The sequence below is a fragment of the Spea bombifrons genome, chromosome 5 (genome assembly GCF_027358695.1).
Source record: "Spea bombifrons isolate aSpeBom1 chromosome 5, aSpeBom1.2.pri, whole genome shotgun sequence".
Taxonomy (NCBI): domain Eukaryota; kingdom Metazoa; phylum Chordata; class Amphibia; order Anura; family Pelobatidae; genus Spea; species Spea bombifrons.
This window is the reverse complement of record NC_071091.1, coordinates 100,458,987-100,484,937: the sequence shown is the minus strand read 5'-3', so window position 1 is coordinate 100,484,937 and position 25,951 is coordinate 100,458,987. Positions and strand designations below refer to the sequence as shown.

The window sequence follows — 25,951 nt, the reverse complement described above, 5'->3', positions numbered from 1 at the left end:
GATATTAGCCATAGATGTTTTCCTTACAGTTATAACATTTCGTAGGATGTATTTCTAGAAATATTCTGCTTTGCTTAAAGGGGCCGTAATAGGAAACCTTAAGGCAACTCTCAACATTCTCAACATTAAACGGTAGAGCATAGACGGTAAAGCCGATGATAAATATTTCATAGATTTAAGGATTTGTGTTCCACCACAAGCAACAACCCTACAGGGAGACCCATGTCTCCATTACTATTGTACCCCTTTGTCCCCCGCTAATTTTAAACCCCTATGAAATGCAAGTCTGGAAAGAAGATTCCTAAATTCCTTAACTTTACTAACATACAATAATACATAATTCTTCCTTAAGATCTGTTTTCTGTTGGTGGCTGGACTTTATACGAAGCCCTTTGGGTCACCCTGAATTATAAGTTGAATGTCTTTGCTTACGAATCATCCCCTTTGGCTTTAAACTTTTTTTTTTTTTACTCAATGTGTGATGTTTTGAGACAGTTTGTGTAAATGTCATTCCTTTTAATGCTTTTAACACATTTCTGTATGAGTGACCATTATTCGGTCATCATTGATTTTCACATCTTTTCAACCAAGCGAATAATTTTCTATCTTTAACATTTCCACAACGTACACATTTTATGTCATTTATTAACGTGTGTCCTGAATAAGGTGAATTTTTGGTTGGGGACGGACAACTCAGTGCTTTAAGTTCCGCTAGTTTTACTAAAACAGAAGAAAAGAGAATTAGCCTTTAATTTTTCCACCCTTCATTCAAGCAAGATGGCACCTCAAGGTATTCCTCTGGTGAAGTTTTATTCTTCTTGGAGACTCGCCAAGCCATGCACCATCATTATTATTATTCTAAGATGCTCTGAATTTATATCGCCTGTTAAAATATAATAAGGAACCTTACTTTCCGGATACCAACAGCTGAAAGGTGTGATGCGTTAAACAAGGTTGCCAAATGCAGATGGCTGTGGGGGGCCAAACACAATTAAATAAATTATGTAACAAAATATAACATATGTCTTATTAATAACCGCTGTAGAGACAAACCGGATTGGTCATATCAGTCCAATGAACAGCCAGCTTGTGGGTTTGTGCCTTGTGAGTAGGCAAAAAACATGAATTCGCAGCAGCACAAACACATACAATTTGAATTCAGTGAATGGCAAGGGGCTTGAAACTTTAAATACAAGCAGGAACCTTAGTATGTATTTCTTTTATAATCTTAATGTAATGGGGAGGGGTATAACTTTGTTACCTACAGGTGAGAACATGCAAGTTTACATTGATCTTGAATGCTGCATCTGCTACTGAAGTCAAGCCTGGTGAGTTGAGTTAACCTTATCTTGACTGACCGCTCAGCATACCCTGAAACATCCAGGCTCTAGGTACTACAGGGATGCGGGTGGGTACTGACGCCAATGGGCGATCCTGTTGATGTTGGTCGATGGGACCATCCGATGAACGGTCTTCTGCTGTTGGGACTGATGATGTGAATGCAGAACAATTGAAATTGGTAGGAGTGGAAGTAGGCGAGGAGTGGTGTGTGCCTCAACGCCACTCTCCCAACCTAGAGGAGCAGCGCTTCATCTGGAGTCTCCAGGTATGCTTCTCAGGTTTGTAGGGAATAGACCCAAGAGTGTTATAATATATCAAATCTGGCTTTGGGGGTTTGTGTGTTTTTTTCATAATTAGTAGATCTTGTTTTCAAATGCTAATATTTTAATAAACTTTGTATTGTACCGTAATTCATTAAATTGGCTTTTGCTATTACTTGTTCTTTCACAAATGGTATGCAAGGCATGGCAAGGCATGTGCGCAATTATAATTGAATTATTTTTTTAAATTACTCAGTCTAACAAAACATTTGAGATTTGAAGACTGGGATTCATTTTCCCTCTCTGCTTATAGTTCATTGAAATGTCCTCATTACAGAAAGTGCCTTGAAATTAATCTTCTTCTTTCTTTACATTAACCTTTCAAACCCACCTCTTTTACTGTTTGCTAATTATAATTTGCTACATAAATAACAAATGCTAAATATGATGCAGTCATGTGTTATATTGTAATCTTGTAAATTTATCATGTTGAGGTTGTTAATAAAGTGAAATAATTACAATAGAAATGTTTGTTATATTTGGTGCGATGAACTGTACATGCCATGGGTTTGTTATTATATTATTATTAATATTTTAATCAGATGTTTTTACATGTAACTAAATAATATTGTTTTAAATAACTATGTGGTGTTTGACTATAGGTTTTGTTCATGGTCAGGTCAGTGATTATAATGCATTTCATTTTTATTTAATGTTTCTTAATTGAGTAATTCAGCAAAACATTAAGCGTTAATTAGGTATGTTAATCTATTGTTAGTCATTAGAAAGTCCTTGTGTATGATACATTTTCTTTCTGAAAAGCCACAATAGTTCAGCGGAGGAATGAAGATGTGTAGAACTAGGTGCCCCCCATGTAGAATGTTCAGTGAATGGGCCCTTGGCAGACATTTAAAGAGGGCCCTTATGTATTTCAAGTAGAGTGGGCCCCTATGTATTTCAAGTAGAGTCACACGCTTGTGTGGTCTAAAACAGATCTTCATCATAGAACTATTCTGTATATTTAATAAATGTAAAAAAAAAGCTCTCGAAAGCTTGTCTTTTAAATATTATGTTAATCCGATAAAAATGGTATCACAGCATACTCTTTTTTTTTTTTACATTGTGTTTACTGGACTAATAAGGCTAAAACAATATATATATATACATCTATATATATTTATAGATATATATAGTACATAACTACCACTGGTAGGTTAACTATTGTCAGTTACAGCCCCCAAATCATATTAAAGAGGACATGGTAGAGTCTACAGTAGAGCTAAGGGTGTATCATACCTGTCACAAAAGTTAACCTTAGTTAACAATTTCCATACAGAACAAAGTATTTATCAGACAACACATTGCAAAAAGTCTTTACATATATCATAGTACCAGAAATAATGATTTTTTCCTTGCTAAGCTGACATACATAACACACGAGCATAATGCATGTACATAAACACAGATATATTGCCACTTAAAGTCCCAGTAAACCTTCAAAAAAACTCTTTCTTCTCTGATAACGGCTTAGGTTAATGGCAATGGCTGCAACTGAAGGACCTTGTGGACCAAGTAGAGTTCCATCTGGGTACCCTCAACTCCTGGCACAACAAGCAGTATGTCCCTGCAGCGCAGGCAAATACATACATTGCACAAAAACAAGTAAGCAGCAAGTGACAGAAACCTGGAGAAACAAGTCTCTAACTCAATGCAACAAACTAACTCTGAAGTCAGCAATCGAGGGTGTTCAGCTACATAATGGAGAGATCCCAAGCACAAGGATATGTAAAATGTGTCAAACTGTTTCATGAAACAATAATAAAGTGGGTGCGCACAAAAAAATATATTTACTGGGGGAAAAAATATATAAATACCACATGGTAAAAAGAGATAATAAAACAATATACCTATATATATTCCAATTCCTTCAAAAGATACTGATACTAAGACTAAGGACGTTTCCAGCTCACTTTGGGTATCGGGCTAGAGAAGCAGGGTGACCCCAGGAGCTGACACTCTCCCTGTAACAGCTGGCAAGTCTGTGTCCATGGACAAAGTTATGGAATATACAAACACCTAACCACCTTGTCAAGATGTGGACACTTCTGATTTATGGATCACGTTTCTGCTCTCTGTCAAAACATTTCAACAACCAAGAAAGATAACACTGAACAACTTACAAATTACACGCATGAAAACATTTATAGCATTTACCTCCACTTAGTGCCTTAGCAAAACATCTCATGCCACATAACTAACGGCATTAAAGTAGGACACCTTTTTTTTAAAGCCCATTATTTGGTGAAATGAAGATTTTTTTTTTCCTGTGATGCTAATATTCAAGTCCATCATCACCCAAGAGTGTGTATTGACCTTCTAGTGTTTCGTTTGATGGAAACGAGTGTGAGGATCACCCAAGTGTAGATTAATATAAGTCCTCTGGTATATGTACAGATTAAATACTTTTGATTCAATTTTAACAAGATTCATCTCGTGGGTACAGCAGGACAGTGTCAAGAGCAGGTCAGCAATGAACATGCAGACGAATGAGTAAGCCTGCTCCAGCTGCCTCTAACGAATATAAACCCTCTAGAGGTAAAAGAAAGGATCTGAGCAGGAGAGATACAGTGGAAAGGAGCACAAAAGAGAGACACGTTGGAACAAACAGACCTATTTAATCCTATCTACAAATAGTCTAAGCTTGGAGGCAGTGGGACTAAGCTTTACAAATTATTCTAAACTCTCCGTAGCTGTATATAAAGAAAGACATTGCAAGAACACTGTGCCAAAGACAAACCAAGTTCATTGTTGAGAGTATAAGAATTTGTAAAAATATAGTTTCATTTTTATATATATATATATTTATACGGATTTGTACGAAAGAGTTTTCGTCCGAAATTCATTGGTCCACATTCACTCACGCTCTCTCTCACTCACTCACTCACTCACTCACATTGGCATTCTTGTTTACTCTCTCTTTCACGCTCTCTGAATGTTTCCCTACCTTCTCTGCCAACCAATTCCACTTCTGCACCTTCTTTCGCATCTTCATCTTCTATCTTTTCCCTTCTCTTCTCTCCTCTCCATTCTATCTTGAATCCTTAATCTGGTATCCTCTTTCTCCGCGGACATAACCCGGCAACTTCCACTACAATGGCAGCAGTGCTGTGACATCCTCCCTGATCCTCCTATCGGGAAAGAGGAAGTCAACGAAATCGCCAACTGGCAGCGCTTGTAGTGACGTCATCTCCCCCATCCTTCTCACTTTTCACATGATGCACAGTGTGTTTAACAAAATAATTATAACTTCTACATGTATGCACTGGGCGTTTATACAGTGGGGTTTTTAGTTCACGCATATATATGCATTATACTCCTGTACAAGAATTCACTCGGCTCCTGCCAAGATAAGATCAGCTGTAAATAAAGGCCCGAGTGTCCTGACTCTCTTGCATTCTTCAAAATGAAAGAAATGAAGGTTGCAGCTGCTCTTCTCCTCTATGATGCGTCGATTCTTGGTGTGGCCACAAAAATTCGTTTTTGGGTTTTGAGATGTAAAGGGACCTCGCAGCTATCATACGCAATATAGTGCATATGGTGGCAGGAGTGTCCCTTTAATAGGCAGAAAAAACTTTGCATAACAGATTCATCCAGATCGAGAGCCTTTGTAAAGCGTCTTCTGTAATCCTGATATGTAGACTCAGGAAAAAAGGTATTAAAACTATTCACATCACAGCAAGCAGTAAAACAAGGAGCCAATACTAAGCAACAAATTACCCCAAATATTACTGCTATTCATACAGTAGCAACAAGTCACTAATGTGACACCGCGTACCTATGAATATCTGTCACATTCCGGAATTTATCCTATTTTTGGCATGGAAGGAACAACTTTTGGCAATGGAATAGATCTCTCATATGTGCTGGAAACATTCTCAGATTGAGTTGCTGCCATCTTTACCATTTGTTATCAACTAAAATGTCAAGAGAGCAACGGCGGTTTATGCTTAATGTCATGTGCGCCGATGATGCCAGCTGGAGTCACATCTGGTAGCAAAATGAGTCCAAATCAATGAAAATGAAAAATGATGCAACTAAAAACTTTTTTCCTGTGGCTAGAATATGCCGAGGCTATTACAGTTTAGAGTTAATTACAAATCTGTATGTATCGCTCCACACTGTAAAAGTTCTAACAATTGCACCGGTACAATGGTGAGGACACGTTAATAAATTCTTACCATAATGGAACGTGTTGCGGAGTACGGAAAAAAGAAAAACAAAGCGATCGAAGGTTCTGACATGTTTTACAATTGGGCAATCTAAAGGAATAGGCATATCATTTCTCTCTAACAAGAAAAATATATTTCTGAGACACACTCAGCGGGGGATCTAGGTATCTGGCTCGTCTAGTGGGCTAGTGATCCAGTGGCATAGACATAGCATGGACATCTGTCGGGATTTAGCTAAAGTTCTTCCATGCACTGCACTTGTCTCCTGATTTGGCTGCTGATAGTTTCATCTGATCTGACCGGCTACATCTGACTTTGCTTCTCTCATCTATACTTCTGAATTTGTCACCTCGTGTCCTGGCCTTATTTTTCTACACGGGGTCTGTCTTTACAGTGTCATTACAGCTCTGATGTGAAAGTTGCCCCCAAACACCTGCCTGTGCCATCTTTGCCTACAAACAGTGTGTCTGTGCCATCTTTATTCCCAAACAGACTGCCAGTGCCTCCAAACAGCTGGTATGTGCCATTTTTGTGAGCAAACATCTTGTAAGTGCCCCCAAACATACTAATACATACTGTACATTCTCATTAACATACATTCATACATATGCCCTCCTCCCTTACCCCACGACTCACTTACTCACTCCCGCCCTCCCTCTCGCACCCTGATTGCCTCATCTGTAGCGCTCTCTCTGGTGCTTACACGCTGAACAAGCAGCCTCGCTTTTACTGTGGGGTCATGGGTGGCAAGAAGTCTCCCAGTAGGACTGGTAGGACTGTCCTACTGTCCATTGGGAAGCAGATATTGAAACCCTCAATAAAGCACCTAGGGAAGCGGCAACAGTCACTCCTCTCAGAGTCTCAGGCTGTTGTCTGGACATATTTTTACGTGATAGATAAGATATTCCACCTCTATATCCAAAAGGCAGAAAAATGGCTATTTTTTGTTTTGCTCTTTTTGCTGCTGGTCACAAATACATGTCTGCACACGGAGAAAATCGGGTGACATGTACACTTGCAAAAAAAAAACTACAGTTCCTGGCATGACACACACACGGACAAACACTTTTTTAGCTTATGTGAACACAGAGAGCACAAAGTGTAGAAATATTTGTATTAGTTTGCATTGGGAAATATACTATTTTTCTCTAATTTGTGCATTTTTTGCGACCCAGACACCAGACCTTTCATTTGAAATGGAGACCATGCAAAAATGTAAAGAGACCACTTAGCTATCATAAACATTAAAGTGCATATTAAGCCTAGAGTGTCGTTTTAGCTTAACACGAGCATTTATAGTATAAATATAAAAACGTTTCATCATGGATTCCATGTTTATTTAATCAGTAGCTATTGAGGCCACAGTGAACACTTCCGCTGTATCCAGACATTTATCTTGATGACAGGACATTTATAATGTGTCAGAGCTAAATTAATATAATTACAACATGTACCCGGTATATACTATGCATTTACACAATTACCTACTTATTCTTGTACTCTTCTGTAGCACGGCGGAACATAATTCAATTTCCATTACATCCGCGTCACATGTCATGTTAGATTAATTTGATAACATATGCCCGTGTAGTATGATGCTGTACCTGAGCACATGCTGAGACGGTATGTTACGGTATCGCAGTTAATGCTCCATAGGGTTGCTTTTTCCGATGTGATTATAGAAAATCAGAGAAGACGTCCTCTCTGCAAATGTGTTTTCCTGCGATGTTTAGTATTGTTTAAAATGCCTATGGGGCAGAAACATCTCTACTAAGGTCGCCCAAACCGTGGCACTTATTCCAAATGTTGTTATACAATGCCTATGGTCCTTAGCTGTACGAATGGCCTAGGCTCACTATGGCTGGATGTCTAGGAAGGGAGGAAAACTCCTCTTCCGCGAAACAGCGTCAGATTCACCCCATTGTACCGCCGGGGATGGATGGGCTCCATACTGACGAAACGTAATCTTATCGCCACAGCAACCATTGCAATTTAACTTTTTTTGGTTGCTATGGTGATAATCGCACATTTAAAACTTTGTACAAGAATCACACAGCTCCCAATGATTTTTTTTACACATGAAGCCCCTGATGAATTATTTTTTTAATATAAAACAATATAAATATAAGATAAAATAGCAAATATTTAAATAAGAGATCCGCTTACGCCTTTTCCGATCCCTTGGGGAGGGTAACCCCTTATTGGCCCGAGACTTTTACAAACATTTAATTTCAACGGAACAAAAACAAATTAAAAAAAGGTTTTTAATCGTTTTTTTTGTGCCATCAGTTACCGAAAGGTTAAAGTCTATTCACTCAACAGCTAAGTCACAACATTCCAGCTTGCTTATTCACTATTGCTAGCTCATTCCTTACCACCACCCCCCGCCCTAAAGAACATCAATAAAATATATGAAAAAGTTTTAATAATGAAAAATAATTTAATTTCCTTGGATACTATGTGTAGGCAAAAATCTTCCCTCACCCATGTGCGGTTGGGTAGGGGATCTTAACATGTTAACCTAGGAAGCCCACAAAATACTGAGCCTTACAGTTCCTACAGCATCTGATTACTACATTCTGATACATCTGACAACTGCTAATAAACCAGTTTTGCAGCGTGCAGCAATAATAATTAATTGAATAATTACATGTTAATTAAAAAAAAAGTCGCACAAACCTCCAGGGATGGAATATCTAGAGAGCTGGTAATGAGAAATCAAAATGAAAGCAATAAACACAAGTAAATATAGAAGCATCCTTATGGTGTGAATATTAAGGTGAGTTTGGTGCAAAACACTCTTAAAATATCATAGTTATTGTCTACAATCACTCATTTCAAGGTAAACTGCTAATTTCAGATTATCTCTTGTTCTAATTCAATACAGATAGCTACAGTAGGTACATGTTTAGTTTTTATTGTCATTTAAGCATTAGTATAAAACGACCTGGTTCATTTGTGTCTGGCGCCATGCGTCCTTAAAAGGCGCAGAGATATGACATCATACCCTGGCGCTCAGCAGTAAGGATGGCGGCGCGGAAGGTGTGGCTCTGTTGGCTTAAGGAAAATCCAACTCTTGATCATTCTTAATCATTACAAAAAACAGATCCTCCTGTCTGTCAGCTATTGAAGTCTAGACATAACTGTATAGGACTGTTTAAGAAATGTGCCACAGTTACTAAGAATCACGAATTGTAACAATAAATAATGAACCTGTTTAGTAATAAACATGTATGTAATGAAGAAACACAGCTTGTTTGGAGACTGAAGTGTACGCTTAGAACATCAAACATTGCAACCCAGGGATAAAAGGACCACACGTCAGTTCATAAATGATATTACTGAGACCATAATGTCATTTAATGCAGGAAGAGTGAAAAATGAACCTGATAGATGATAGCTCAGCGGGACCCCCTCCTCATGCACACTCTCCAGATTTGTCTGGTGCACAATACATGAAGAGAAAGATTGTGGAGTGGAAGACATGTTACATGGTAGACAGATCTTCACATTGTGGAACAGCACCCCAAAAATGACATAATCTTGCCGGAATTAGGACAGCTGGTAGGTATAGAACAGGTGTCCCTTACTTTCTGCCCTAGTATCTTGGCACATTGCTCATTCCATAAGTACCACCTGGGGGTAGCCTACTGCTCCTCTCATGATGACATCATAGGGCTAGTTCAACAAGACCAAATTATAGCCCTGGTCTGATCTGGTTGCCCACACTCCCAATATCTCTATGGGGACCAGTGGTTTCTACATGCAGGCTTCCATAAAAACATTCTAATTCTTATTACACAAACTGATGCCGAACTAAAAGTCTCCAGAATACATAACAATTAGATCTTTACAAAAAGTCAAATTAACATACGCAATGTGTTTAGGACTATATGACCCGTTGAGAAGAAAAGAGAATAACTTGAAAGAAAGATGATGATTAGACTTCGTGGCTGTTCAGCATCTGGAGACACAGTAATATTATTTTTCTATCCCGCAAGAACATTTAGTGTGATTGACCTTAATGTTATACTCATTTTGACCATGAACTCACCATCTTATTATTTTGAGAAAGGACAGCAATTAAAATCTGTAAATAAATTCCAGTGCAAAAACGGCATTGCTTAATGTGTATGACTTGCCCCTTTCCGGTAAGTTTTGATAGCTCATATTTGTTAAGACAATTACCTTACGAATACTTGGTTAAAACATTAATTATGAGATGCAAATATCTCATTAAAACTGACCTCTGAGCTCTGTTCACAAACCATCATATTTTAAATTACAAGACGTCCCGTGTTGTGCTCCACGGTGGCAGATGAGTTGTCGATATGTATACACAATCAGTCGTACCGGGTTCACGTTTACACCTTGAGGATTCATCTGTAAATTGACCGTCCTTTAGAACTTTATTATGATATTAAAACAGGTAACTGGTGTGAAAAATAACGGCGTCTTATTAAAAAACAGTAATTACCCTGCTTTTCTAAAGATGAGACCAAAATTCTAAGGGTCATTTGTTTGAAGGACGGAAGGAGGTGTAATCAGCAACATATTCTGGCCCAGGCCAACTAGGCCTAGCTCGGCAGTCCACTGAAAAAATGGGTTGTTTGACATAAATGTCCGGAAATGCAGTTCATTATTCCTTTAAAGCAACGTAATGGTAGAAATCTTTAAACACTGGGGTGAAAGGTAGACTTGAGTTGCAGCCTCTGTATAGAACCTTTCTGTGAATCAAACATTGACTGCTCTGCATTCAGGAAATAGGCTGCTAAAAAGGGGGGCTGCGAGTGAATATATTTTCTTAGCTGGCAAAAGGCAAAATCTATTTCGGATCAATCTGAAAATGGGCCAAATGTCAATCTAGAAGATCCCTATGGTGATTGAGCAGGTCATTTGATGACTAGCGATGGTAGCTTTTATTAACTATTTTTTGTATACACCGATCAGCCATAACATTATGATCACCTGCCTAATGTTGTGTAGATCCCCCTTTTGCCACCAAAACAGCCCTAACCGTCGAGACATGGACTCCACTAGACCTCTGAAGGTGTGCTGTGGTATCTGGCACCAAAATATTAGCAGCGGATCCTTTAACCCCTTAAGGACCGGGCTCATTTTTCGTTTTCTACCCTGTGGGACCGAGGCTGTTTTGACACTTTTGTGGTGCTTGTGTTCAGGTGTAATTTTCTCCTCACCCATTTAGTGTACCCACATAAGTTATATATTGTTTTTTTCAGGACAAGATGGGCTTTCTTCAGATACCATTATTTTGATCGTATCATCTTATTTACTATAAAAAAAAATAAAAAAAACATGGTGAAAAATTGAAAAAAAAGACATTTTATGACTTTTATTTGAAAAATCTTTTACTCTCCTAAAAAAGCAAGTAAAAAAACTAGCTAAATAGATTCTACTACTTGTCCTGAGTTTAGAGATACCCAATGTTTTTATGTTTTTTTGCTGTTTTTTGTACGTTATAGGGCAATAAGTACAAGCAGCGTTTTATGATTTCCAAATCTTTTTTAACAAATCTGGTCATTCTGCCTCCATCTCCTCTTTGGAACATCTTTGAAGCCGGTTAACTCAATTTAACCCATTCAAACCATATATTTTGGAAAACTAGACACCCCAGGGTATTCCGAATGCTGTTATTTTAACCCTTTCCATGCACCAATTATAGAACTACACTTTGTCAAACTTTGTAATAGTAATTTTTTTCACACAAATTGTACTTTAGTTATAGATATACAGGTTCTGGTATATGTCACTGTCAAACAACCCCCCAATATGTGTTCAGGAACATCTCCTGAGTGCAGTGATACCCGACATGCATGGGTTTGTCGGGTTGTTTCAGATTTAAAATGCCACATTTGGGAAGTGCGCTTTTTTTCTCCATTTTGGTCAGTCTGTACCAATGCCCTATCTGTGAGCTAGGCCACTCCAATTTACCCCATCAGCCATTTTTTTTATATATTCGACACCCCTTGGGTATTTGAAGTGCTTTTATTTTAACTCTTTGAGATTTTTGAGAAATTTTAGCACTTGCTCAAAATAATAAACTTTATTTTTTTATTTTTTTTATTTTTTTAATACTTTTTTTATATTTTTTTTTACACATTTTGCTGGTACTGGATGGTTCATCTAGTGGCATCACTGCATAATTATTTTTAAATGTTAGCACATTTTTTTTTTTTTTCCATTTTTTTATTTTTATTTTTTTTTGAATATTTTACTAATCACATAGTGATTAGAAAGCTGGGCTCCATTGACTTGCATGGTTGAATGCAGTACCTGTATTCAACCAGCAAGTGGAGCCAGTTCTCTAGAGGGTCTGGAGACCCTCTAGCGAACTTTTTCGTCTCTATTGTTTTATTTCCCGGGCCGCCGCCATCTTACTTGATGGCGAAGATCACCGGCAGCTGCGGCTGTGACCGCTCTCCGGAGCGGTCACAGCCCACCTAAAGGTAAGTGTTTGGTGTCGCTGGATGCCTCCTGATCGAGGCATTCCAGCGACACCATTTAAGTTTAGGAGGCGATCGTTGATCGCCTCCTAAACGCTTTTAAAACGGGCGTCCGCCGCCATACAATGTATGGCGGCTGTTGACGCCCCGGGGAGGGGCCAGACATGGCCCCCGATGCCGATCTCGGCCTTGCTGAATGCCTCGACATCGAGGCATTGCAGCAAGGCCGTTTAAGCGAAGAAAGTGATCATTGATCACTTTCTAAGCTTATTTAACTTTTTGACGGTTCAGGACCGTCAAAGGTCATTTAGTGACCTTCTTGTCATGACGGTCCTGAACCGGCAAAGGTCGCGAAGGGGTTAAGTCCTATAAGTTAAAAGGTTGGACCTCCATGGATGTGTCCTGGTGCCATGTGTTCTCCACACACGCCGCCATCCACGTGATTAAAAAGAAAACATGATTCATCAGACCAGGCCACCTTCTTCCATCGCTCCGTGGCCCAGTTCTTATGCTCACGTGCTCATTGTAGGCGCTTTTGGCAGTGGACAGGCATCTGACCTCTGCAGACTTGGAGATGCTCTGACCCAGTCGTCTAGCCATCACAAACCAGAGTAGAATATAAAGGAGTAAGTTTCTACATTTTCCCCTTCTTATAAGAATTTTAGAAATGTGTGCTAAATTAGCAGCGAGGGGGGTGTTGAGGGTGATGCATATTTTTAGTGCACATGATGGCAGATTTTAAAACTGAAATAAAACAAATTTGTGAAGCATTGGCACTGACAATAATTCCCATTCCTGGAAGGAAGTTCACGCAGAGGCTCCAAAAATCAGAGCTGATTACCATGTCTTAAGGTCAGTGTGTTTAAAGGGAAAATACTGGTGTTTTATACATTAGTGCAGTTTAGAATTGAAGAAAATCTAATTTTATTTATTTTTTTCCAATAAACACACTATATCCATCCGATCCAGGAGGCTGCCATTGTAGGTAGTAAAGTGATACTCTGGGTAACTTTCCGTGATGAAACACCACACTAAGATGATTCTTTATGGCAATGCTACTTAAATCCATTCCTCCACAGACTTTTATGGCAGAAAATACTGTATTTAAAACAAAACAAAAAAAATATTGTTGAAAAGCTCATTTTTAATGTCATACTTTTAATAAATAAAATTGGTTGGCGTTCCCGTTTAATCTTCAGGCGTTGAAACAGACATTTTGGTTCCAGGTTCCCCTTGGTGGGTGCATTAGAGGGAGAGCTCTGGGGGTAAGGAGGCCAACCTCGGAAAGTTCTTAGGTATAAATATTCTTTTCGAATATCCGTATTGTAAATTGGCTAGCACAATGCAGAGATCCCATTTTGATGGAAAAATGCTTCCAAGCCATGTTCGCACCGCCAGAGTTTGTAAATTGTATCCTTAGAAATGAGCAAGGGAATTTAAACATAAAACAGCAAGCATTACAAGTAATCTTATTCTGCACATTCTGTGCCTGTGGTGAAATAAGGAAAATCCTCAAGGGCAGACGGCAAGCGGGGTTTTCAAGATTTTTCTAATTAACAAGGAATGAAACAATTAACCTACTTTCCATTATCACAAATGTATCTTGGTAAGGTGTATAGAACCTTAAAATCTGGCCTTGAAAAGAAGTCACTTTTACTTGTTACTGTTTAATTACTATTTAATTCGGCTTTTACTGAGACTTGTTAATGCAGAACTTTACCAGTGAAGCTGACTAGCATAATAAATGGTAAATACTACACACTTTACTAATAGTGATACTGGCTAAATAGCGAACACGATATCTGACGCAAAAAGCCTGTGATCATGCAATAATTTTGTTTGGTATGCACACGATTACATCATAAAAATGGTGCATCTGAAATAGAAAGGTATAGAAAGATAGTGTCCGATTTTTGTGTAAAATAAACCCATATTAATCACTGGTGATTTTTAGTCCATTTGTACTAATCTAAACCATTTAAATGTGACAAATAATTAAAAAAAAAAAAAGAAAAAAAAGAAATCAGGAGGGGGAAAGCAATTTTTAAAACAATTGAAAAACGCCAGTTTAAACTCCAGAAAGACGAGATGAGACAATGTCCATGTAAAAGCGATCAGTTTTTATTCACGCCCGTGGAGTACTCCAAGAAACCCCTGGAAAGAGCAGACTCACCCTTGACGTGTTTCGTGTTTATCTGACTTTTTCGTCTCATTATTCCGGAGTTTGAGCTGGTGTTTCTCGTTGTTGTTTCTGGCGTAATATGGGACCTTGAAGCACACGTTAGAAGGATTGTAAGCTTGTTTGAGCCGGGCCCTCCTCACCTGTTGTCTCTGTAAGTCAAATAGTTATGTTATGTACTACTTGTTTTGTCCTGTCCACCCATTGTACAGCGCTACGGAATTTGATGGTGCTATATAAAACAATAAATAATAATAACAATAGTAATAAGGTGATTATCTGGTTCACTTCTATATGGTTGGCTGCACTTTCCTATGAATTGTGTGGCAAATACCTTTTCACAGCACTGTAAATCAGGCCTTGGGTATCCTAAATACTTCTTTAATCTTAAATGTTTGTAAAAAATTGTTGGATAACAATGATTCTGCTATATGTGTATAGGATTTTTGTAGCACCAACATATTTTATGGAGTTCTACCTATGAACTCTCTGGGCCACTTTCCTCGATCTCTAGGCAGGGGAGCAGTGTTTGCGCAGGCCCTCTCCCCTTCTACCTCCGCTCTTACTCTCAGCCCTACTCCACACACACATCTAACCCCGCCCATCCAGAAGCCACACCCCCAGAAGGGTAGCCTATCCTGGGAAGTTCCCACATTTTATTAACAAATAAAGCATTGTGCACGGCTTCTTATTCATATGAAATATACAGATGCTATTTGCAGCCAGGGGAGGGCTGGCACCTTCTGGGATACATATATATATATATATATATATATATATATACAATCACGCTAACACACAAACACACACATACTTACACAAACACACGCTTATGCATATTAACTCTCACACTAACACACACTTACACACTCATGCCAACACAACCTCCTTCAAACACACACGTACACATACACATTCATGCTAACACACTTACACATAATCATCCTAACACATACATACTCATGCTAACAAATAGACACCTACACATACTAACATACATACTCTTACTCCTTCATTCTTACCTTACGCTTACATACCTGTTACGTGACCTCCGCGAGTGGACTGGTCCAACATTTTGAAGAATTGCCCCCCTTCCCAACCGACCCCAGGTTTGTGGCATTCTGCTATTGTTGCAAAACATTTCAAACCAGTTTGCCTGGATGAAAAAAAACCTTTCTCTGCATGTTGCTTGATCCTTAGGGGGTTGAACAAATGTCTGTGAAAAATAATTAAATCTATACACGCTAGAAAATATAAACTCAAAATCAACAACCCGTTTGGCATACTATTTAAAGTACACAGATATTAAATGAATACCTCTTTGTCTTTAGCTTACCACGGATGTGTCCTTTGATACCGTCATACAGAATGTGACCGTCTTGTCAATATGATATCTGACAAAAAATGCAAATAAAATGTTGGCTTTCAGTCTGTGTCCCAAGTGCTGCTTTTTCAAATAAAAACAAATTATGTGAAGCGACAGTTATTGTTGCTATCATAATCCGCAGACCAAGGGGAACGGAGGCTTCAAAGCACCATTATTGCTAGTCACTTCCCCATGCCAAGTGTATGCTGGGGTTTTAAATATGCCATGCCACCTTATGAATGATGAGCTCAGGAGATGAAAGCGTTACAATAAACTACAAACCATACATTTAGAAAAACAAGACACACTCAAGAATGTGCATAAAACAAACCGTTAGAACTTGATAGAATACATCAATTATTTACTCTGCTATGAGCGCGCACATTTCCAAAGAGTGTTTTCATAAAAAAGTAAAAGTATATATCTAAAGCATACCGGGGAAATCTCAGAGTTTGACCCAGAGTCTCCAGGTGAAGCCCTGCTCTCCCGGGTCTCCTGCTCAGTTTGCTCTTTCTTTGGAAATGGGAGCGGCATATTCTGTCGAGTTCCCTCCCACTAAAGTCTTTTTGGTGCTTGCTCTGCCTTACTTTCATGCGCCTCGGCTATAAGAGGGAGACCTATGGGTAACCTACCTTGGGAGTTCCCAGGTATTTCTGTAAGGGGGGACATTGATATGCACCAAACAGATTACCCCCTCAAATCAGGACAACATTATGTCCAACCACCTACTTTTCCCAAAGCCACCTTGCAGAGCTCACCTTCAATGCGTCACAAGGTGACATGTAGGAGCTGTGATAGACCTGTATCAATATCAGAGGATATTCCCAATTGCCCCATGATCACCACCCTCCACAAAAAAGGGACAGTGGGGCAGCTCTACAGGACATTGCCCGAAAACCTGGACTTTCCCTGTGAAAAACGTGACAACAAGCAACCAAAACATGGACACGATCAGGTGGACCACCCTCCAGCATACCAGGAGAGCTACCAACATCCAGCTTCAGGGCGTCGAAGGTAACCACATGAGAGCTCCAATGGAGAAAATCTCCCCAATGGGCCTGGAACAGTCCTGTGAAAACAGGGACACTTCGTAAGTATGGCAAAGGATTTCATTTTTAAAAAACAAATCTGTTCCTTTAATAATAGTTTTAAATAAGTAACAAGTAAGCTTTCTGTTCTTTAGTAAGACACTATTTCATTAATTTCAAAGGTTTTCTAAATAGATCCGGCATTTCCTGAAAGCATTCAATGATTGTGGCCTTTTTTACTTTTGGGTTTCTATTTTACAAATGTGAAATGAACTGTATATTTAAAAAAAAAAAATCTGCAATTCTCATGTAACCTATATTATAGCCCAGACACACCATGATCCTATTTTGAATTGCTAATATTTACTCTGGGTTGAAACAAAAAAGCAAGGTTGGCGCTGATATTCATCGGAGGTGAGAACCTCATTTAACTTGCAGAAATAAAAGGGGTAAATGACAAGGGCGGCGATAAACAAAATTCATTAATGTCCTTCTGCACTTTGTCAGTTCCCATATACTAAAAGCTTCAATGGCGTGCAGCGGCAGAAATGTGACATTTGTTGACATTTATCCTTTCTCGCATGCAATCTGCATTTAAAACGAGCTAAATGTAATCTTTTATCTGATTTGCATACAAAAAAATTAGAATCTTGATAACGGTCATGAAATATATGGCGTTGCTTTCCATTTCCATCTGTGTTATTATTAAAGTGCCCCTGCCATGAAATACGTAACACGGTAACTCTCATCTCATCCATACTCTGTGCTGGGAAATATCGATATTATTATCGATAATAAAAGGTAACGAAGTTCTATAAATTTATGTCGCTATGCTTTATAGCTGATGTATTGATATATAAAGTATATTTGACGGGAATTAGATTTTACAATTAACCTGTCAGGAGTCAAAAATCTCATGTGTGAAGGGCATCGACAGACAAGCGGTCTGTGGGGGGGCCATCAACGAGATACCTTTTTATGTTTGTGTGAACATATTGTTTTAATTGTTTTTTAAAAAGCACCATGCGTAGCCTGCACTGCTCTAAATGCATATCCAATGACCCGGTACAAGGTTGCCCGAACCATGGGAGGACATTTCAGGAGTGTGCAGGACATTCTGGGACATGAAGTCACCCAACCTACAGGAATAAAAATCCAACTATGGCCTACCACAAAAAGAGTATTTTCACAACCTATATAAAGATATTAAAAACACTGAGGATCGGGCCCAGACTGATCAGCACCCCATACTCTGCTGTAACGTTTCCTCAGAGTGCCTGGGCGCCTCGTTATCCCCAGTCCGGCTCGGCCGAGGATCTTTAGTTTGCTATAAAAATGACAGATTTTTTTTTTAAAAAAAATATTTAATGGTATCTGAACAAACTTGAATATTTTAATTTTCGGTTCCAGAACAATCCTGAGCTCTCAGTGACATATTAACTGCCGGCAGGATAAAGGGTTACATATTTTTCACCAACTGGACATGCAATTACATCACATGGTGTCAATAAAACATAATCAATCTCTAGGCAAGTGTAGTGTGATGTATTCTTCTTGCACAATAAATCATAGAACTTTAAGAACCCAGTGTCCCGCAGCGGCTCGGCGAGTTGTAAATTAAGGCTCTTCATTTTGTCAGACGTCGTATTTTGTGTTGACAGGTCCCATGTACATATCACATATTAATACTGTCAGTTCTTTTCCCCAAAGCAGTTAATAACTGTTATTTGTCATTGTTCTAAAGGGTTCAAATTAAATGATATTTTAATTAGTCGTTGTACTTTATCTCAATAGAGGCTTGGGTGTAGACTTAGGTCAATAAAGCGAAGGGTCCCCATAACATCAAATTAGACAGGGTTCTAGGAGTTCAGAGGACGGGGCCATGGGTTGCTAAATATCTGTAGGTTTTAGGAGCCGGACACATACCAGAAGACGTTCTAAATAATGTACTCGTAAATGCTGGGTGCCAGATGTCTCATTTTGTTAGATTTGTGTCTCTGTGGGCTTCAGCAATCTGACAGGTACAGGGAAGATGTTCTAAATAACATATTTCTAAAAGCTGGGACCAGATGTCTGATTTTGTTACAGTTTACAGTTAAAAAGGACAATTTACTGTCCCTGACAGCCTCACAAAAGAATAACGTATATTAAAGCATTTTGTAGGTACTTTAATATGCATTTTTTTAAATTTGGCAGCCAGGCTGGAGCCATCTTTGAGTACCTTGGGGCCCTGTATGACAGGTCATTCCGTCACAACTAACTTTATGTGAACAATGACAATACAATACTAATCCAACTGGGAGCAGTAATCCTCACAAGATGAACTTGAGTATATCCCCACCTTGGGTAGAGGCCATCTATCATCTCACCTGTCCAGCAACTTCCCAATGACCTTACGCATGTCAAGGTCGCATCAGAGCACCTAGATGGACGAACAATGAGGAGTAGCTAAAGGGAGTCTTTCACAACGAACGTCTATGAAGATTTCTGCCTTACAGTAGTGACAAAGTAATCATGCCATGTTAGCGGTACCGGAGAACAGTCTAATAGTATAAACAAAATGGAGCCAACAAAAGGGCAGCCTGATAGCCGCTGTGGTCAGGAGCAGAGATCTATCATAATAATGACATGGAGGCACAGACTGGCTCATAGGAAGGGCAATGGCAGTCTGTCAGAAGAAGAGTTTATTTATATGGTAAAATGATGTCACTTTATGTTTACGCAACCAACAAGACACAATGGAGCCAAGCAAAGAAGAAATGACTGGTCGTTGGACCCGTCGTCACCTATGGTGCACGATCAATGCGACATAAGGCACCGTGAAAGAAAAAGTAAGTCTACAAAAAATAAACTAACAAAAAAGCAAGAAAAAATGGGAGGTTTTACGCAGCTATTACAACGTTTGTTTATGTCATTTCAGTTGATCGTTGCTAATTCCAGAGTAGAAAATTGGCCCTCAGAGTCTAGTGAGTTTTTAAACTAGTCCCCCAACACAAACCGATACTCTAAATGTTCTCAACAAGAAACCTCCTGGTTTGGGGTGGAGGCAGGACCAGCTGTCATCTTACCTGCCCAGCAACAGCACCGTTATCTCCAACCAAATACCCTTAATATTATTTTTTTGGACTACCTGACTTACCTTGATATATATTACGCTATCATCAGACCTGTGGAATCTCAAGGTCTGACCTTGAGTCCCATGGTAGTTGCCCCAATCTCAGGGTCTCTGGGTGAAGGGGCTGATTCTCAAGGTCACACAGTCTGGAGCTGACTCCTTCTTATTCCACCCTGCTGTGATCATATATAAGACTGCCAATTGGTGCTTTTACTACCAGTATGTTATCGTTGATATCCCTGCTTAACTGCAGGTGACTCAAGTGTATTTTTAAAGTCGAGGTTTCCATGAGGACCTGTATTAGAGCCATTTGGTGACAAGTCAGTACATAGAATCTTCAAAATGGGCTATTAAAGGGTTAATATTTCAAGAGTCTCAGGGTCAGCAGTCACCCAACGTAATTATTGGTACGGTTATGCTTTTTATTAGCGTGTTGTAATGGTGAATGGAACAATTCATCTTTAGCCGTTGTGTAACCCCTTAATGACAAAGCCCGTACATGTACGGGCTCAAAATGCATTGTTTTCAATGGGTTTAGGGACCGCCCATTGTCCTTAAGGGGATAAAGTGGCGAGTCGACTACATTTCAGAAGGTCACTAGCGCTATTATGTTTGGCCCCCCCATTAGAACGTATTTATGGCCTGCTTTCTAAATATTCATGCTTTCCAATGTATTCGGTTCTGAATAGGCAATGCTACGCGTTTCTAGCCCACTTTGATATAACAAATGGACACAATCAAAGAAAGTTACACTTCAGAAACCAATTAGACCAGCAAAACCGCGCGCACTCCCATCGCAAATGGGATTTTGTGTTTGCTATAATCTACTACAATTCTTCTTCCCAACTTTATGCTGCCACCTAAGGGTATATTATAAATTGATTCTAGAGCTCATTAGGCAATGTTATGACTCTGCCTATACCTGGAGAGCAATTATAATCTGTGTACATATGATCTCGTATTGTTAGATGCAGAACGAAGGCTTTTTTTTCTTACATATGCTAGCTATTTACAAACAGATTCAGCCGGCTCCGCTTTCATCTCTGCTTCTTCCAGGAGACAATATATAACACTTCCAATGCAGAAGCAAATTCAATTGGCAAAGTAAATAAGGTCCATGGGATCCATTACTGGGGGGAGGAAGGCAATAGTTGCATAATAAGCATATATCATATTGAAGAGAAGGAAAATTCTGTTTCTTTGGGGAATTAACAAATGGTTATTACTGCGCGCCGGTAGATCCAGCTTCCGAAATGCGTGCCGCTTCTTCGGAGCACAATAAAATACAGAGATATTAATTACAGTGAATTTTAATTGTATTAATTTCTTGGGATTATGCATTATGTAATTTTCTTTAAAGGCTCGATGAGCACATTTATCGAGTCCTCTCTGAATATTGATGGAGGTCAAATAGAGCGAGAAACATTTAAGACGGTAATTAAGATTCAATGTGAAATGAAGTTATCTGCCTCTTCCCAGAGATTGCCGGGAAGGTAATATCCATGTGCCAATCTGTGTTAAAAGTCTACCTATTATGTATTCCTATTTGTATGTCGATAGATACCTACCATCACACCTGGCTGCGGCTACCCAGAGTCCCTTTCTTTGGGGCAGTGGCTTTGGGAGGGGGTTGCGTAGCCCACAAAAACATGAATTTGTATGGGGCTGGGAGAGCAATAAGGCTGGGGTGGCTGGGCCTAAAAGCTTCTCCTACGGCCTGAAGACTGAGTGCCATGACCCAGAGAACCCTGTGCCGCATTCAGAGTCCAGAGTTCCCAGGTACGCCAACCATGCTGTTCAGTGGGTGACAGTCCCTATTTAATGCTCTATCATATATTTGCATAGCGTCTGACGAAGCCATTAAGGTGAAGCGCACGTCAGGCGATCTCCTGCATCCTCTCTATTTGAACGCTCTGTATTTTAAGAACGTATACAATCCACCGCTGATGGGCGGTATCCAGCTAATTACTTTATTTATGCAGGGTACATGACCTTATACCGTTATTTATGAAGCTATTTAGTCCTCTCTATATTTATGTGAACCTACCATCTATTTTAAGAGGAGTGCTATTGGAGATATAGAGTTACTTCTTAACCACTAAGAAAACTTACCAGGTGCATTTAGCCACATGCACGGTGTTTTGTATCTTCCTCTTGCCTTGTGCTATCAGGAGGGTTATTTGATTGTTTCACTTTTTTCTTTTGTTATAGATTAATTGAAAGTTATATTTTAGTTTTATCTTTATTTGGGTTTCTCTTTGTGTTTTTTGGACTATCCTATTGCTTTTGCAGACGGCGGTTATCATGAGATTCCCCCTGAAACGCATTCTAAGCAACAGTCGGGGCTTCAATAGGTCATGAGATGGATGGAAAGTGCAAAACATAGTCCCTAGCCCTGAACTGGTGATTTTCCGTGTTTTTCTACTACTCTATAGGTTTTTTATTCAGTAGTACAGAGCCGCGATCAGGGTGTGATGTGGGACTATAACGATTTCACCGAGAGATGTACTGATGACTGGTAACCTCGGCCACGTAAATCCCTATTCTACAAATACAAGAACTAAAGCGGTAACTTTCAGAATAGCAAAGAAAAGCTATCCAGCAATCAACCAGACACCGAACTTGCGGCAGGTGTAACATTTCTCCCACATGTAGGTTTCCAAAACACGTATATTTGCATGTCATTACACCGTGCCTCAAAGTGCAAAATTTAATATTTGGTAAATATGGTAGATCTTCCTTAGTGATTTCAGCTACAAATATCATTTTATCAGCCAAACGCTTGCACTTACATTGAATAAATATAAGAAGAGAAACGCATGTAATCAAAATGTTTGTCTCACAAATAAATGCCAACGGGTAGGTCTTGAAACAAACATTTATAGCTTCTGAACATTCATTTGCATAAATACAAAATACATAAACACAGCAGCTCCAAATCGGTATTATACAGAATATTTATTAAACAGATTGCATTTTACAAAATGTAACAAAAAATCTACATTTTCTTCATTAAGTATTTAAAAAAAAAATACAAAATAAAATCGTAAACACAAATTCTCAATTTCTCATGGCCAGCATTGAATTTATGTCCCATATCAGATTCCGTAATTGATCCATAATTTGCTTCAGCTGCTGGTTCTTCTGTTTTAGTTTCTGTAGGGAAAACATATTCTTTAGATACAACGGTGCATTTTTACCTAAAGTTCAGCATTTCTGCCAATGGTTCCCGATAATGAATAAAACTACCTGAAACGCCTTAACAAGTAACCTTAATAAAGTACGAGTTAAGTGACAGGAGATAAGGGCCCATCTAGTCTGGCTATAGATACACTAAATAGGGCCTTGAGTTACACTCACGGTAGGTTTATGACTATACCACGCATGCTTATGCTCCCCCTGTGTATTAACATCTATCACTTTTGCTGGGAGACTATTCCACACATCTACTACCCCTCTGTGAAATAGCTATGTTCTTATCTAACAGATGAGCCTTTAGCCTGGAAATGTAATACCTTATTTACTTCCATGATTTCCCTCTTTTCTTCGGCTGCGAATCGAAGCGGATTGGCAGCACTGCGGTCATCATGTTTTGAGCAATCGTCTTCAACATACGGGATAAGTTGCTGCAAGTAAAAAAAAAAATAATAATAAACAAAAAAAAAAACCTTACTTTTGCATCTTTGATCTTAAAATACTCATCTGTAAAAAATGACATTACCTACATTAATGAATCAATTATTTTTTAAGCTTTTAGTACAGCGCTGTATACAGTAATGCAAATCAGCACTAATGTTGGGTTTATTTCATTCTGCAGACCTGGAGGCAGCCATTGTTATCAGTCGTGATATTTTGGGTGACTTTCCATGTAGTCACCGAGGGCAGGCAGCACCATCACATCTTTTAATCATCACTGTACCCCCGAGCGGCACGGTTCAGGACTATACACTACTGCTACCCGTCTATACTATCGCATGTCATTCAAGTAAAGAGCTGGTGCTTAGGATTTCACATCAAACACATTACAACGTAGGGGGCGGAATGGAGGGAATATTAATAATTGATTAAATGCAGAAGGCGTGTCAAAATAATTTTCTGATCATTTAATGGCCACAAACTAACGATCTCAACAGGTAGATGTACTGCAGTAACATAGATGTGAACCAAACATTCTAACAATATACTAAATTACATTCTGATTGCATTAAAGAATAAAAAAAAACCACAACGTGGAAACATATGGAGACTTCATTGAGTGCACTTCAGCCCAGACCGTGTGCTGCAGATCAGCTGGGGACCTACCTCTACCGGCACAGGGTCCAGCCCGGCGCAGGTTTCGTTGCACTTGTCGTACACTAAACGTAGCTTGCGGAAAAGTACCGACAGCTGGCGCAGATGTTCTTGGAGCTTTCCAAGCCTGTCCTGGTAGGTGCTTGTATGGTACGTGACTCCATTAGGAAGCTAAAAACGTCAAAAATGAATCAACATTGCAATTAGTCTCCTAAAATACCAGCTGACCCAACGTGTGAAGATCACACGGAAGCCCCACATTCTACATTCTGACCCAACATGCATGAAGATCACACGGAAGCCCCACATTCTACATTCTGACTCAACATGCATGAAGATCACACGGAAGCCCCACATTCTACATTCTGACTCAACATGCATGAAGATCACACGGAAGCCTCACATTCTACATTAAGCCCTCCTGTAAACATCATCCAGTAGAGGGGCCGGGAAAAGTAAATCACCCATACCTGAGACGGGCAGAGTGGGTTTACCCTAATCTACACATTGCTAGCGTAGGGACGCACTACGCCACCTTACCGCCCGTGACATTCCACTCACTTTCATGCACATCGATGCTTTCATGAGAAAATCAGCCTTTTCTAGAAACTCCTTAAAATGTGTTATTCAAGATATCGCTGCAGTTTTACAATAATACAGAGAATTTACAGGCCTGATATATATATATATATAACAGGAGAGAGTGTTATTAGGAGGAGGTCAAAGGGGGTGTAAACAAGGGGTTCAGTAAGGTCACTGTTAAAGGGGTGCTAAGAGTTCGGTAATGCCCTCCTGGCGTGGTTTGACGGGGTGCAATGCGCTGTCAGTAATGATTGACTTTAGGGGCTGTTACAGGAGAGTTGGGGGGCCCTAATGATGTCCGTGTGGCGGTCCGCCCGTGCAGCGCCATTCACCTGCATGTTTCGGAGCAGCTGGAATATTTCCATGGTCCGAAACACAATGTCCTGCACGGTCTCCTGCCCGATCCGGCACAGAGACGCCGTGTTCACCTCCCGGGCGGCCGCCGCAGCAGCGGCTGCCTGAGCACCAGGAAAGGGCCCAGGGCCGCTCGCAGCCGTCATACCGGCTCCCGACAGGGGCGGCGTGGACATCTCCCAACCACCGTACCGAGACCTGGGTCACTTCACCAATCCGCTGTAACGTATCGAAAACGCACTGCTAAGTACCGCTAGGACCCCACCAAGATGGCGGCCGCAGCGAACACAGACTGGTTTTCTGACCTTCCCAAGATGGCTGACGGAAGTTTTTCCCTGTCGGGTTCCAATTTCACTTCCTGTTTGTAAAACAGGCGTGTCAGTTTACGCCCAAAAATAAATCCACAAAATTATACGGTGTCTGTCAGAGTTGTACGTTACTATAACCTCATTGTAGCTAGTGCGATAGCATCAAAGTACCCCTGTTTAGGAGAGACAGTCGCTCTAAATGTTTGGTACGGTGTGAGCTACCTGGAAACTTTCTATTGGAGGTTAAATATTAACCCTTGAATGACCTATCATGTAAATAATATGCACTAACTAAAAAACTAATGTCTGGCCTCATTGACACATTAACCCCTTAATGACCAGACTGTTTTTTTTTTCTTTTTGTGCCCTTTGTGACGTTTTAACGTTTCAGCGGTGCACGTGTTTAACTGTAATTTAGTTTTTTTCTCATTTACT

General features: G+C 39.6%; 1 protein-coding gene across 1 annotated transcript; it reads right to left on the bottom strand.

Annotated features, from left to right (window-relative positions):
* Positions 1–22,842: 22,842 nt before the first annotated feature.
* On the bottom strand, positions 22,843–25,504 carry MED30 (mediator complex subunit 30). The gene is made up of 4 exons (XM_053466846.1): positions 25,187–25,504; positions 24,285–24,443; positions 23,498–23,608; positions 22,843–23,138 (listed from the first exon to the last, which is right to left on the bottom strand). The coding sequence occupies exons 1-4, from the start codon at positions 25,382–25,384 to the stop codon at positions 23,043–23,045; spliced, it is 564 nt and encodes a 187-aa protein (XP_053322821.1). The 5' UTR covers positions 25,385–25,504; the 3' UTR covers positions 22,843–23,042.
* Between the last annotated feature and the right edge of the window lie 447 nt (positions 25,505–25,951).

What these genes read in the sequence shown, in the direction of transcription:
- MED30 (XM_053466846.1), bottom strand. Translation starts at nt 25,384, where the DNA reads ATGTCCACGCCGCCCCTGTCGGGAGCCGGTATGACGGCTGCGAGCGGC. An exon ending in TGGACCCTGTGCCGGTAGAG is followed by an intron (nt 23,609 to 24,284) that starts GTAGGTCCCCAG and finishes TTTTACTTGCAG; the next exon opens with CAACTTATCCCGTATGTTGA. An exon ending in AAATCATGGAAGTAAATAAG is followed by an intron (nt 23,139 to 23,497) that starts GTATTACATTTC and finishes TTTTCCCTACAG; the next exon opens with AAACTAAAACAGAAGAACCA.